This window comes from Schistocerca americana, chromosome X (genome assembly GCF_021461395.2).
Source record: "Schistocerca americana isolate TAMUIC-IGC-003095 chromosome X, iqSchAmer2.1, whole genome shotgun sequence".
In the NCBI taxonomy this organism is placed as follows: domain Eukaryota; kingdom Metazoa; phylum Arthropoda; class Insecta; order Orthoptera; family Acrididae; genus Schistocerca; species Schistocerca americana.
Genome location: NC_060130.1, coordinates 947858622 through 947874619, shown reverse-complemented (window position 1 = coordinate 947874619; position 15998 = coordinate 947858622). Strand labels below are relative to the sequence as shown.

At 37.5% G+C, this 15998-nt stretch overlaps 1 protein-coding gene across 5 annotated transcripts in view; it reads right to left on the bottom strand.

Annotated features, from left to right (window-relative positions):
• The window catches only part of LOC124556652 (glycogen debranching enzyme), a 204751-nt gene that overhangs the window by 84788 nt on the left and 103965 nt on the right, over positions 1-15998 (bottom strand). For all 5 annotated transcript variants that reach the window (XM_047130620.1, XM_047130622.1, XM_047130618.1 and 2 more), the window contains exons 7-9: positions 11354-11592; positions 6083-6295; positions 2779-2973 (exon numbers count right to left, since the gene is read on the bottom strand). In XM_047130620.1, the coding sequence (XP_046986576.1) occupies positions 2779-2973; positions 6083-6295; positions 11354-11592 (647 nt within the window). The remainder of the gene's footprint in view (positions 1-2778; positions 2974-6082; positions 6296-11353; positions 11593-15998) is intronic.

The window sequence follows — 15998 nt, the reverse complement described above, 5'->3', positions numbered from 1 at the left end:
GATAAAAGTACAGTAGCACATCAAGAAAGCACAACTGCACTCTTTGTTGTTGACACTCTAAACACTGATAGTTATCCTGACAAAGCTGTTCAGACAGCTGGAAAGGAGCATAGTGTACCTTGCCCTTATATGTTAGAGCAATAGGGAAATGGTTCTGGTATTTAAAACAGCTCGTTTTATTTTGAACAAACAACCTCAGTTTATGATTAATGAATCCAAACTTATTTTATTTTGACAGGACTAGTGAACTAAAGGTTACCTTGCACTGATCTCCATCACTATATTTGATACTTTCCTCATTGTATCATTACCTGCCACAAGTCTACTGTCATTAAATCCATTGGGTATCAACATGCAATAACACTTTTGTTATAGTTCAGGGTGTTCTTTAAATCAATTTTAATTGAATATCCTCCACATCTCTTACAGGTCCTCAAGTTGCTTACTTAACTGGAAGTAGCCATCTCCAGGTGAAGAGCTTCCTTGCACTGGTACTTTATCAATTTTTAAGTTCCCGCCATTTTTCTAGACCTTCTGCATACAGAACATTCCCTATTGCCATATTTTTTACAGGAATGACATAATTAGTCGAAAGCTGTACCCTGTTACTTTCCTTGGCATAATTTTTTTTCATGCCAACACCAATTCTACAATGTAGTTTTAACAGGCTGGGTCTTCAGAACCAAGATGGTTGGATGTCTAAAGATGCACCATGTGGGTTCGTAGAATTGTCATGATTAGCTATGGAAGTACAGTTCCTACCAAAGAATCCAAATAACTAGGTAAGCCTAATTGAACTAGCATGTGGTAGTGTCACACAGCTTGAATGTAATGACTGTTTCATGTAAACACCCATTCACTTCCTCTGTGAACTCTCAACTTGAGACCCATCACTTAGAAATCTTATCAAGATCTGACTGAATATTTGCACTGTACTTATATGACAGTACTTCATTACAAATAACTGTATCATCTTCAAAAAGTCTGAGGTTAGGGTAAATATGAAAACTACAATCTGTAATTCTGTCGAAGTTGCAATGAGAAAATATCCTTTATTTGCTGTGACTAGTTTTGGCACATCATATATTACCAACCATCATCTTCCTTTTAAGTACTGAAACACAATACACTGAGTACATTTGGAAATAGCCACAACTGACAATCATGAGTAACATGTACAAAATCACCTAAAACATGCCATCAGCAGCACATGTCATGAGACAAAAAGCAGTGGCAATATGTTGTAGATGATTTTGAACATGTAACTTGTGACTGTTAATTGTGAGTGTTTGCAAATGTACTGGTCGTATTATGTTTGAATACTTATGATGAAGATGATGGTTTGATAATGTATGTCATGTCCAAAACTAGTAACCACAAATAAAGAAAATTTCTAATTGCAACTTCAATAGAATTACAAACTGCAGTTGCTAATCAATTTTTCCTGCATCATGTTGGAGGTTAAAAACTAAAAATATTGTCAGCTGGGTCAGTATTATGCAAAATGAACAGTATGGATCCCAAAACACTACCCTGGGGCACCTTCTACATCTGTCAATGATTCTCCATCCAAGATTACATATTGTGTCCTCTCTACCAAGAAATTCTCAATCCAGTCATCATTATCATTTAAAACACACTATGATCATACTTTTGTTAGTAAGAATTGGTGTGGTACTAGGTAAAATGCTTTTCAGACTCAAGAAATACTGCATTTAACATACTGCCTCGCTCCTTGACTTTCAGGATGTCATGTGAGAAAAACTCAAGTTGGGTTTTGCATGGCCAATGTTTGCGGGACCCATGTGGGTTGACATGCAAGACTTTATTCCGTTCAAGGTACCTCTTTATGTTTGAGCTCAAAATATGTTCTAAGGCATAGCATTACAAGGATGTTAAAGATATTGGATGGTATATAAATACAGAAAACTGCAACCAGTCACTTTTCTTTGTTTAAGCATAAATCAGTTTTCGAATTGTGGCGGCCTTTCACCATACAGCTGTCTTAGCAATTCTGTACATCCTTAGCTCACAACGGCCCTCTGCTAAGGCAGCAGTTTTCTTCCTTCATGTGTTACTTCTGTCCCTAGCTGTCAATCCTGCCACGAGTCTGAATACCTGCATACTACGGTCATTGGCTACAGGTAGATAACAACAGCTTGGTCCATAGCGAGACTTCCATTGACCTAGCATTGACCAGTCTCTATCTTTTCTTTGCGGCATTAACATTGGTTCCTTATGTGTGCCTGCACCACTACAGAATGCCATGTGATGATGCATACCATGAAGTTTTGAGAAACACCTGCGTCACACCACCTCTACCGCTGCTATGTGGCGGAATATCATCATGCTGGTGAAACACAGGGATGAGACTGCCACCTTGCTCAGCGTCCACCTTCCCTGATGTGCCACACCTCTTTCAGCACCAACCACGCCAGCAAGTGACACTGTTCAGAACTTACGAATTTCAAGACTATTTTGAGTGTTTCATTGTAATCACATAGTTAGTAATTAGATGTGTTCCTTAACCACATGTGAACATTGTTCCTTGTACAGTACCTACCACACCTTGTTCTACTTTTGGTAAACAAACAAAAGAGGTTTAGTCTATATGTCACTGACTTTTCAATCCAAAATAACATAAATGTTGCAAACAGGGAAATTTTTGTATCAGCAAGCAAACTGTAGGTAATGAAGTCATTTTCATCATTTTATTCAAAACGTATTAGAAGCATACTATTGTACACTCAATTAAAATAATTAGTGTGATGATTTTACCTTAATTTAACACTGTCACCCCAAGCAATGAGTTCTCTTCTCAAATAAACATTATTTTCTGGTGAAGCAAAATTGCGAAGTGGATCATCATTCATAACCCATCCATTATGGGCCATAATATAGCACGCATCAGCTGAGTACATAATATCCTCAAATTCTTTTAAGCTGTCAGCTGCTCCATAATCAGTAAAATACCTAACGAAAAGAGAAAACATCCATTGAGTTTTGTCAGTTATAACAATATAATATAATTGTCTATCATACTAACATATATGAACTAGATAATGTTACAAATGTTCAAGCTTAAATGAATTTAGGATGTCAAACTTAAGGACAGGGTACTTATAATTGGTGGAAAAATTAAAAAAAATGACTTTATTAAATTCTATAGTCTTTCCTGATTACATTGATACATACATCATAGGGTTTCAAAGGAAAAATGACCTATATATACCAAATTTTAAAGTTACAGCCATGTATCCCACCACGCCCCCTTTATTTCTGTTACAAAAACCAGTATTATTTTGAAAAGAACTGTGAACTTTCTGTTTCCAGCAATTATACATTTGATACACTGTATATGTTGGTAATAGTGCAGGTTCTAGTGTCTGTAAATGATTATCTTCCCTAGTATTTACTTTTGTTTCACTGAAGCTGTTTGTTCACGTGCCACAGTGCTACATATATTTGTGGAAGTACATATCTTTCAGTGTGCAATAAATATGAACTATGCCACGCATCAAGAAATTCAATAAAAGTCAATTACATGGTAACCAGTTCACAAACAATGCAAGCCACACTGTTGAAAGTAACTTACATATCAGTTTTTCAGGGAAGAAACTCCCACATGGCACGCCTCCAAGTGATTCAAATTTCTGTGTTAACAATGACGCTGTATGTAGTGGATTTGCTGTTGTTGATGTGGGCATCTTATCTTCTATGATAAAGGAAGTAGCGAAATGTAAACGATGTTATGGTGTAGGCTGTCTGGAAATAACTGAACAACAAAGTAGCAGGAAGGGTTTAGCGTCAAAATTAAATGTTCCTTTTAGATCCTGCAATAAATCTACCTCAAAAATGACTTCAAACATTGAGCATAATTCATATGATGTGAATTTGAAGTTAGTGCATGCAATGTGTGTAATAGGAAAAGGAAAAAAAGGCTGTTCAAATGTTTTGTGGTTTGATGGCTCTTCTTCCTCCTCCTCCCAGTAGGTTCAGCAAGTACATAAAAATACTTTCAGGTGCCTTGACTGCTGTGTCTAAAATATCTATGAAATGTACAGTAGAAGAAACTGTAAATACTAGTGGAACCAGGGACATTGGGACATGGCAATATTGAGGACATCATTCCTTGAATGGTGTTGTAAGTGCTACGTCTCTGGAGAATGGAAAAGTTGTTGACATTGAGTGCTTATCTAAGTACTTCCACACCTGCCATGGTAACACTGAAGGACATATTGAACATCAGTGTTCTAAGAATTATAATGGTTACAGTGGAGGTATGGAGTGTGATGGAGCTCTAAAAATATTTCAGAGGTTGGTGCCCATTTATAACGTTAGATATACGAAGTACCTAGGCAATGGGGGCTCTAAAGCTTTCAATACAATTAATGAGTTCAATGTTTATGGTAACACCTTGGTAACAATATTGGAGTGTTGTGGACATGTGCAAAAGAGGATGGGTGCTAGAGTGAGGAAGCTATGAAGAGAAATGAAAGGAAAGTTGCTATCTGACAATCTCTGTCTGGCCGAGGCTGACAGAAACTGAAATACATGTCATTCATACTTATTATGGACTGGCCATTAGATGAACTGAGCCTCTGAATGATGTTACAGCAATGAGAAAAACTGTATGGGCCACCTACTTTCATAAGTTGTTCACAGATGACCATCCTGTTTGCAGACTTTGCTCTAAAGGAGCAGATTCTTGGTGTGGTTACCAAAAAGCAAAAGAAAGTGGTCAAATGTAGCATCATAAGCATTTTCTTCCTGGGCCTGTTATGAAGGAAATAAAACCAAATTTTAGAGACCTAAGTGACCCTGTTTTGCTTAGTAAATGTCTTCATGGGAGCACTCAGAATACAAATGAAAGTTTTGAACAATGCATGTGGGAAAGATTATCCAAGAAATTTTTGTAGGACTAAATACATTAAAAGCTGGTGTACTAGATGCAAGGATATGTTTCAATGATGGAGTGATAGGAAGGTTGGAAGCCCTGAGCAATTTAGGCAGAAAATGCGGCTCTAATATGGAAGATCAATTGCTTGCATGTGACAGACAATGGGTGCATGAAGCTGAAAGATTCACTCTTCAAGTAACCAAAGAAGCAAGAAGAGCTAAAAGGAATGCCAAGAGGAAGCTTGAAGATGAAGAAATGCTGCAGGATGAAGACTATACTTCAGGAATGTTCTGAGGCACAGCTTAATTCGACTCATATCTTCATTTGCAATTCCCTGCAAGTTGTATTTTTCAGAATTCAGGTACAAATATTTCCTAAAGTTTATAAAACATTGCTCCAATTTTTTCTGTAACTTGCAATAGTCCATACTTATGTAGTAGACCTAAGCTTTATTGCAGAATCAACTAAATTATAGAAAAACAACATTTTTATTAGGAAAAAACTTGTAAAAATTAAAATTTAAGATGTGATACTTTTTATCCTTGTAATATACACAATTGGTGGAATTAAATAGGACTAGTACCTCAGCCATCATGTCAAGCATATCTGGCAAAAATTTGGCCTCCTTCAAAAGTATGACATTGGATTAAATGGTACCTCAATTTGAGGAAGCATTTTGGGGAAAAAATGCATTAATTTCTGTGTAATTTTTCTAATAACCCTAAGCAGGTTCAAAAATATTCAAAATACTTCTGATTTGTTTAACAAGTGTGTTGCATTACCTGATATTGACAAAAAAACTCTGTAAAACATATACATTATAAACAGTGCCTGAAGGAAATAGGTGTTGATTTTTACATAATATTGAGCCAGAAAAGCTCTGTATCCTTAACCGTTGATCATTTCATAGTTGAAACAGTAATAATAACAGTGAACACAAGAAAATGATGACTCTGTCATAAAGTCTTAAAGAAAGTTCATGAACTACAAGTCCATGCATATGGATAAAGTCTGTAGTAATAATAAGATCATGTAATTGTACTAATACAAAAACAACAATTTCTATTTTCAGTGTCATCTCAGGTAATGTGTACAGTACATTACAGCACATATACTTCATGAATGCCTGCAGAGAAAATGCATTCACTTTATAGAAAATAAATATTTGTATGATTCACTCACCTTGGAACTAATGGATTCTTGAGAGAGACTTGTTTTATTCGTGGTCCATTCTTGTCTACTCTGAAGTACCGGATACTGGCAATGGTATTATTCACTGCAGCCTGGAGATGTGCCTCCACTTCCAGGTGGATGGCATTATTTAATTTATCCAGACACATTTTGAAATCCTCTGTGCACCTACGTATCCTTGTCTCTTCATCAAAACAATCACTCCTTGAAAGCAATAAAATACAAAAGAAATTTGAGGCTCATAAAAATATTTTACACACACACACACACACACACACACACACACACACACACACAGAGAGAGAGAGAGAGAGAGAGAGAGAGAGAGAGAGAGAGAGAGAGAGAGAGAGGTGAATATTAAAAAATTACAAAGTATAAAAATGTGAAATTTGTTTTTATAACTTTAATTGAAAGAAAATGTTAACAATATAATTCTTACACAAATTTTAATAATGAAGTAAACTATTTCAGTACTAACAATAGATAACCTCTCACTGAGGTACACTGCAATGTATTCCACAAAAGGAAGTAAACATACTTGCATTTGCATCTATTTTTGTATATTACCAGTGATATGGCATTCCTGGACCTTCAGTGCCAATTTTTCCAATTATCCAGATGGAGCCCTCGGGCTCAACAGTCAGCATAAAGAAAGATTGTTAGTCACAACAGTGAATGGAGCACCATTTGAACTAGGTCATAACTAAATGATTGTCCAAAAACTGTAAGGCACTCTTTCTTAGTTGCAGAATAATTCTTCTTGGACTTGGAGAGTACTCTGGAGATGTATGCATGCATCTGATTCATTTATGAAGCATCTGTCATAAAAGAACATTTCAAGTAAGTCTATCTCATCACAAATGCTTCAGTAAGTTGTAAAACATGTCATGACTTTTACTTTCTCTGAATCAGGGCAGACTCTTTTTTTCTGTTTACTAGATGCTACAAGATTTTCATTTCTTGGGTGACAAAGAGGCACTTCCTTGGATTCATATAAAGACTTGCATCAGTGACATGTCTGCAGTTCATCATCTAGTGGCTAGCGTTGTTGTCTCTGGATCATGGGGTCCTGGGTTCGATTCCCGGCTGGGTTGGGGATTTTCTCCGCCCGGGGACTGGGTGTCTGTGTTTTCCTCATCATTTCATAATCATTCATGAAAGTGGCAAGACTGGACTGAGTAAAGATTGGGAAGTTCTACAGGCACTGATGACCTCACAGTTGAGCCACCCACAAACCAATCATCATCATCATCATCATCATCATCATCAACACACATCAGCACAGTTGTTCAGCAGATTACGTGATCTTAAATGTTTTCTGGTAAGACAATAGTGTCATCCATGGAGCAAAAACACATTGTTTATTTAAGATGTCAAAGCAGGTCATCTGTCACATGTTCACAGGTGGCTGGAGTATTGCACATACCAAGCAGCATAACTACAAACTAATCATATGTTATGAAAGCAATCATTTCTCAGTCAGCCTTTTCAACCTCCATCTGCCAGAACTCATCAAGTTTTATGAAAGAAACTGCTTCTCAGTCAGCCTTTTCAACCTCAATCTGCTAGTAGGGTCAGTCTGCATAATCATAGGGGAGAAATGGATCACTTCATCCAGATGTCCAAGGTCTTATTAATTTGTGGCAATAGATATATATTATTATTTTTTCAGCCACCATTAATTGATGAAAAAATGCCATGTGCTTGTTTTCCTTCTCCGCAAAGGTCACAGGAGACAATCCGATGGCTGAACATCTTGCAGCGAGTCCCCCCTCTTCATTCTGTATTATCCGTTGTTCAGCTGGAGAAACATTATATGAGTGCTGACAGATGGGTGTTGATACCCATCATTCATACGGTGCTTCACACTGGCTTGTCTGCTTTACCTCGTTTCCACAATGGACCTGAATACACCCAAAAATTCATTCAGCATGGCCAACACCTACCGACGTTATTCCATGGTAAACCTGGGACCTATTGGTCATTCTGTAGTAGATTTTCCCAGTTCATAGTTTTCAATGCTAGCGCAGCATGATTATCTGTCAATGGCACTGATCTGACATTCCTGGACTGGTTAAATAGTCCCTATGTATGTACCACTAGGATCAGCTGTTCATGGCAACTGGTGACCCCAGGCTCTCCTTGTCCACTTGTAAGGGTTATGATTGTCATCGCACTCCAGATTTATATTGTGAGGCTTAGTACTTTTTTCAATCAACTAGGACTTCACAATTTAGCTGAGGGTCCACATTGCTGATCAGCACTTATCTCATTTATAATGATGGTGTAAGTGTGTCTTCAATAACAGACATTCGCCCAGAGCAACCATTGACACATGGACTTGTTTCAATAGCTTAGTTAATCTGGAACTCCAATCTTACATAGCCTATGACTTCTTGTGATGCAGGCTAAAAGCCCCTCCAAGGATAAGATTATGGCTGTATTCTGGCAAAAATACTCATTTGAAGGGTTGTGTTCTCACACTGTTACTGAGTCACACAACACAGGTTCTTGTTTGTTGAACGTATCTTTCATCTGCAACATTGAGAACAATGGTCTTTGAACTTCAGAACATAGTCCTCTTCAGCTGGTAGAGATTAGCATTTGATATCACAGAAAATGACAGCCCAGATTTGACTAATGCCTATACAGATTGGTAGTCATTAATGAAGATGATGAGATTTCCTTATATCACGGCAAATGTCATCCAAGGAGGACTTTCTTCTGTATCAGCCTCACTTAATTTAAATTTTCTGATTACAGCAAGTGGGTGAGCAGCTGACACTGTATGATGATAGCAAACAACTGGAGAGCATTTGGGACCAACTTCATCTAGAGTGCAGTGATGATCTCATCTCACATATCAGCTGTAGCTGTCTGGCACGCACAGGATTGCATAAATGCTTTATGTCTTTTCACATAATAGTCATCAAACATTCTTCTTCTTCTTCTTCTTCCTCCTCCTCCTCCTCCTCCTCCTCCTCCTTCAAAATAACATTCTACATGCAAGGTGTCCAGAATAGTGACATACTGCTATATTGTCCTCTGTTCTCCAAATATAAGGTTTCCAGTGGAGCCAGCAAAAGTGGGGTCCTGATAGCTGGTAACACTCGATTAAGTCCTCTGTAACAATGAGATCATTCAAAAGAAGTGCATTGTAGACTTCCTCTGCCACACCTTTCATTAGCTGTGAAACTTATTGGCTTCTAACATATTTGGATTCACTATGTGACACAGTACCAGTCATTTCTGATGGTGTAGTCTCCCTTGGTATTAGGTCCAATTATTGCTGCTCTTCAGTATGTACACCAGCAGCTGGTTGTAATCACATGTTTTTGTAATTTCTGTTTGAAATATTTCCCAGTTCTTCAATTTTTCTCAGTGCTCTCAGACCTCACATTGAACTGTACAATCAGAATAAAAGTAGACATTGTCAACACATATCATATCATCCCACTTGTTGGATTTAGTGACACAGTCAAACAGCTTTAGCCATTTTGTAAATTACTGGCCAGCATTTTCGAAAAACAATGCTGCATGCCTGATGGTCATGTAATTTTTTGATACTTTTGTGTCCATTGGTACCTTGACAAAGCATGCGGTAGGCGGAATGTACTGTTTGTAACCATTCTACTCATTCTTGTCGACAAAGGTGACAGCTTTTGAGAGGCCTTATTGGAGCAATAGCAATATTCATATCTGTGGTACCCAGTGACACCATCAAACCATGTCATGTACAATCCAGTATGAAGTACCAGTTATGAGAGCAGTGTCTTCAAAAAGAACTAACACATTACACAGACATACACATACATAAAGGTGGACATGAACAGTCTGCCTCAACAGAATGTTCCTATTTACACATACATGAAATCTTCTAGCATATTACAATATTTAACAAATATGGAACATCTGAAAAATCAGTATATTAAATCATAAATAATTGCAAAGATATGATTCAAACCAGTGCCCTGTAAGTTGCACTACTTCTACATCAACACATACATCTACCTCTACATGAATACTCAACAAATCATTTTGGAGTGTGTGGCAAAGGGCAATTCACATTGTAGCACATGCCAGGGTTTCTTCTCATTCAATTTGCTTATGGAGCACAGGAAGAACAATTGCTTGAATGCCTCTGCATGCACTGCATTAAATCTAATCTTTTCTTCATGGTCCTTATGGGTGAGGTATGAAGAGGGTTGTAGTATATTCCTAAATTCCTCATATTATCAAAACATTGCAAGTAGACTTCTCTAAGAAAGTTGGAGTCTGTGTGTCCACCAGTTCACATTTTATAGCATCTCCGTGATGCTCTTCTGAAGGTCAAACAAACCTGTGACCATTTGTGTTGCCCTTCTTTGTAAACATTCAATATCTGCTGTTAGTCTTATACAATACGCATCCCACACACTTGAGCAATATTCTAGGCTGGGTTGTATGGGTGTTCTGTATGCACTCTTCCTTTTAGACTGATTTCATAATCATTACAATACAGCTGACAATGTACGGCATGCAGGAACTTCATGCACAAGGAAAAGGTAGCTGTATCAAAGAATGACAGAGAATCACATTGCAGTTTCAGAATTTTACTGTAGGCAATACTGAAAAGTGATGAAGAATATCATCTCTGTTACTAGCGCAAGGGTGCTGAAAGAATGGCCAGTACTTAGCCTCAGGAAGTGGTGATTCCTAATACAGCTGACAGGAAGACTTAAAGTAGAAAATAGCAAACCTAGACACTGGAACCACTAATTTACTAAATTATTATCCTTCAGGAAGGAAACAGATTGTTTGGGGAATTTGGGGTGGGTGGAGGTAAGGCTTCAGAATATGAATTCTACTGTTGTATACTTCCTCATAGGCCTTCTGGTTAATGATAATATAGACTTGAAAAGCAACTGCATAATTCACTCAGTGAAGACATGACAGAACAATTATTTGTTCCTCAAAAACACTTGCTTGATCAGTGTCCAGAAAGTGGTTCATTATTCCCCTGCACAAGGGGGGAAAAAAACTGCACGATAAACCTTAAGCTTTGCATCCTATTTTGAAAGGCTTCTTTTTATTCTCTGCAATTGTTAATGGAGTAGTTCACATTTTTTGTTGTTCTATGTTACTTATTTTGTTTCTATGTTATTTTATTCTTTTAAAATTTCTTCAGCATGCTGTAAATTACATAGGTATTTGTTCCATTTTGCCATAGAGCCTGAAAAATTAAGGAACACACAAATAATTACATTTTAGTAAATGACTTACCTATATACATTATATAACTGAAGGGCTAATTCCATATCCACATTAGACTTCAATCGGCGATACTGGGGATCTTGAGTAATCTTTAGTTTCATGTTTTCCTGAGAAACTACTTGCACTGGTGGTAATCTTTTCCTTACAAGTGACTGAAATTCTGATACAAGTGCATTAACATCCACCATGTACAGTTCAGACACTTTAATTTGTGGAAGAAAAAAGCCATGGAGTGCACTTCGAATTGCCTATAAAATACAGAAGAATCACAAAGTTGTTTAAATTGTTAAAAAAAAAGTGTTCCACATCTACAATCAATTACATTGTTTCCAATTTCACCGACACCTATCTTGTTCAAATGACAGATGGCCTAATATAATGACACACTTTTTTAAATTATGAGGGTAATCCCAAAAGTAAGGTCTCCTATTTTTTTACATGTACATAGACCTGTTTATTTCTACAATGCTTCACATCAGTTTACAGCTTGAACATTTAGCTATTTTTCAACATAATCAACATTTCTGTCAATGCATTTTTGTAGACACCGTGGCAGTTTTTGTATGCCCATGTCAGACCAGTTTGCCGCCAGCTCCACAGCTTTGGCGAAGAAAGATGCCGCCACTGGCACGATGGTCGCTTGGTCTCAGGTGTAAAATGGTATGCCCAGGTTTCGTCACCTGTGACAATTGAGTGCAGAAAGTTGTCCTGTTCAGCTCCAATGAAGAAATGCGGGAGAAGCATCAACTTGTTGCTGCATGTGGTCCTCAGTCAGCATGCATGGCACCCATCTTGCGCACACCTTCCGGTAGTTCAATGTTTCCATTAAAATTCTGTGAGTAGTGCTTCAGGAAACCTCAGGAACCAACGTGCAGAGATCATCCAGGGTGATCCACCGATCTTCACGCATGCTTTGCTCAAGCTGCAACACCGTCTCCTTTGAAATTGATGGTCTCCCACTCCTTTGTTCATCATAAATTTTGGTCTGACCAGCTGAAAACTCACTATACCACTTATGAAAATTTTTGACATCCCTGCACGACTCACCATACACTTCCATCAATTGGTGATGGATTTCAATCGGCACAGTGCCCTTTGTGTTCAAAAATCAAATAACTGCACACAATTTGCACTTGGCAGTAACATCCAATGGGAGCTCCATTTTCAATGGCTCCCAAGCCAAGACTGAGCACCTCAGCATGGCGTGCGCATGTTTACACACAGCGCATGAAGCGCTCTTCATAACAGTGTGTCCAACTGCCACACAAACAGAGATCTGTACTTATAAAAAAATAGGAGACCTTACTTTTGGGATTACCTTCATACTATTTGCTGTCTGAGCTCAGTCTGTACTGTAATACATTGATTTTTGTTACTGCTTAGTATGTTAACACTCCCCTATTCAGAATATCAGGCCAAACCTCATGTTCCCTTCACTATAATAGCTAATGTTGCAGACCATTTAGCTAAGCCTTCTAATTCGATAAATTTCCTACAAATAATGTATTTACTGAACAGCTACACTTTTAAGTTATGTTTTCAGGGAGTGTGGTCACTATGTTATCTTTTTGATGAATAACAGGACCTATTTCCTTCAGTGCCATACTTTTTACTCACTGATACTCAATAAGTGTTTATGTTTATGATATTTTGAACTTTAAAATACTGCTTCAGTCATGGCCAGCAAAAAATTTAACTTACAGACTTCAATAATGTCATTGATATTAAGAGCTGTTAGACACAACCAAACTATCTTACAACTCAATACTATCTTACAACTCAATGTTATTTTACAACAAAATGTGTATGCTGAAATTTACTGAATATGAGAGAAAGGACTCTCTCCTTACATGATGTACTGTTGCACTATGGTTCTGATAAGGTAGCAGGATTAGACAGTTCTCAGCTCATTTCCTACTGACACACCACTTATCTAACTTGTGTTGTCTCATATTTGTTAGTAGACTATGAAGGGATTTTATAGCCAAGTATAGAACCACATTCCAAAATTTGTGGGAGGATATTATGGATGTTGTTTTGTATCTTATATTATATTTACATCTCACAATATATTCAAAATATAGTTAAACATCTAGCAACAGTCATCATCAAACAGTATATTAATATACATGGAAGAACGCCGCATATTCCACATATCAGTGAATCATTACCTCTGCAAGGGCATGCAATTGGTCAAGTGACCTATCTTTGGAGTGCCATCTTAGAGGTTTGCATCAGACCTTCAGTCTATTGCGAGCTTTTGAATTGGAGTGACTGTGTGTTTATGTATAATGATGTCAAGCTGATCATTAAAGTGCTTATCTCTACACGTGGGATCTTACTATATTCATTTAAGCCATCGTACCCACTTCCACATCTCTGTTCTACATGTTTCCATGTGTTGACTATTATCATGTTGTATTTTGAGGCATAGATAGGGAATCATCCAGTCATTTGCCTTAATGAGTGTTGCAATCCATGTAAATCTCTCATGTCAATTTGATCAAGATTTGACTTCCCTGCTTTGCAAGACAATCCTCCGCATGCATTTCACATATTAGTCTGCTGTTTGTCATAATAAAAATGTGAGCAAAACTCAAATTGCTATTGTTTGCAGATGTGAATAAATTACTGGACAGAAAGTTTATTATGCTGATTCCAATCCCTGTTGAACTATATGCATATAAGGGGCAGTCAAATGGAAACGAGACAGATGGAAAAGAAAAAGTAAACTGTTTATTATTTCAAAAGTAACTGTGATAACTATTAATACATTTGTCCCACTGTGAGACAAGATGGTCAGTGCCTTCATGGAAAAATTTTTGCATTTACCTATGGAATGATAATTGTATCATGCATACACTTTTCCATCCAAAGCAAATCAATGGTCATGAATGTCTTTCTTCAGGGCTCAAAAATATGGAAAGTTTATGGGGAGAGATAGGAGCTGTATAGAGGATATGTAAGGGCTTCCTAGTGAAACTTATGCAGTGTAGTCGAAACAACCTTGGCAACATGTGGGCAGGCATCACCCTGCAACAGAATGATGCCATCTGTCAACATTGCTGGGCATTTGGACTTGATGATGTGCTTCAGTTTGTGCAAAGTGTCCATGAAATATCTGTTTAATGTTAAAACAAACATCATTCTTAACACTATATACATATAAATGTCACAAGCATTATAGTGATGAGCTGCCACTCTGTGTACCACAGTGTCATGCTTGGTGTCTTCTACGAGAAGATGGTAATGTGAGAAAAAATTGCCTTTAGAAAGCCTGGTAGATACCGGCATAATGTAATGCAATCATCACCATTTTAATTGTAGCCTGGAATATGCTGGAGTGTGCCTGGCATACATAGTTTAATGGGCACATACAAATAGGTTTCTGTTTCCTGTTTTAGCAATATGACAAATAGTAGGTGGCTTGAGGTCTCATTTTGATAGTTGTTCATATAGACTGATGTTCCAAAATACGCTAAAATGTTAGGGAAACAGCATTCACAGTGGGGACTAGTATAATGGGGTGACTTTGGTACTGTTCCCCATCTTTTCCTAATTCATGTCATACAGTTACATTGTGGGCGCAATAGTTATACGAGATATGCCTGGAAAGTAAGTACCATTTGGAAAAAACTCATAAAAACATTTTTTCACACAAAAATTTATTTTTACAAGGGAGAGAATTTCTTAAACTATTTTTCTACATAGTTTCCGGCATTGTTCAAACATTTTTCATAGCAGGAAACCAACATATGTGCAACTGGTTGCAGTACAGTGCACCAGCAGTACTTTGTCATATGTCAGCGACCACAATAATTTTACAGTTTTTTACCCTGTGCTTATTTTAACCCTTTCACTGCTCCAGACATAAATATACGCTAATCGTTTTAGTGCTCCAGACATATATATACTATTTGCTATAAAAAATACTTACAGCGGTTCCCTGCTACAGTCGTATAGTTACGTATAATGCCGAAAATCGGGCCAGCGAGTCGGAGGTAATTGTTGCGCAAGTATGCAGTTTAACTGTTGGAATACTAGGAAATACCTGAATGACTATTGTATGCTGAATTCTCTTTCTGCTGAGTTCATTCATATCGCTATATTACCTAGTTTGTGTGCGGCCGTTTCCGCGTTACCGAATAAAATGACGCGACGTTACCGTCCGTTTACAGACGATGAGCTGCTGAGTATTCTAAACCAAAATGATGACGAGGACATCATCATGCCCAATTCAGCTGATTATGGGTGGACAGATAATGACGATGATGAGCTGGCAGATAAATCTGTCACCACAAATATAAAAAATATCTGTGAACCAACAAACGTTGAACCAGTAAATGCATATCCAGATTTTGATGTTATTGTCGATTCTTTCTCCGATTCCGAAGAAGAGCCTGAGCGTATGCCTGAAAAATCTCCTAAGAGACACAAAACAGTTGATTTTAGATGGAAAAACTCTGATTTGGACTCTGAAGTGTATAATTTCAATAACAGTGGTTCCGGTTGCAAAATCGTCAATTTAGATGATTTATGTACTGTATACGACTGCTTCCAAGTTTTTTTAGCCAAGAAAGTGTGAGCTACATAGCTGAGCAATGTAATTTATATTATGAGCACCGTTGCAATGATGCCAGTGAAAAATCAAGAC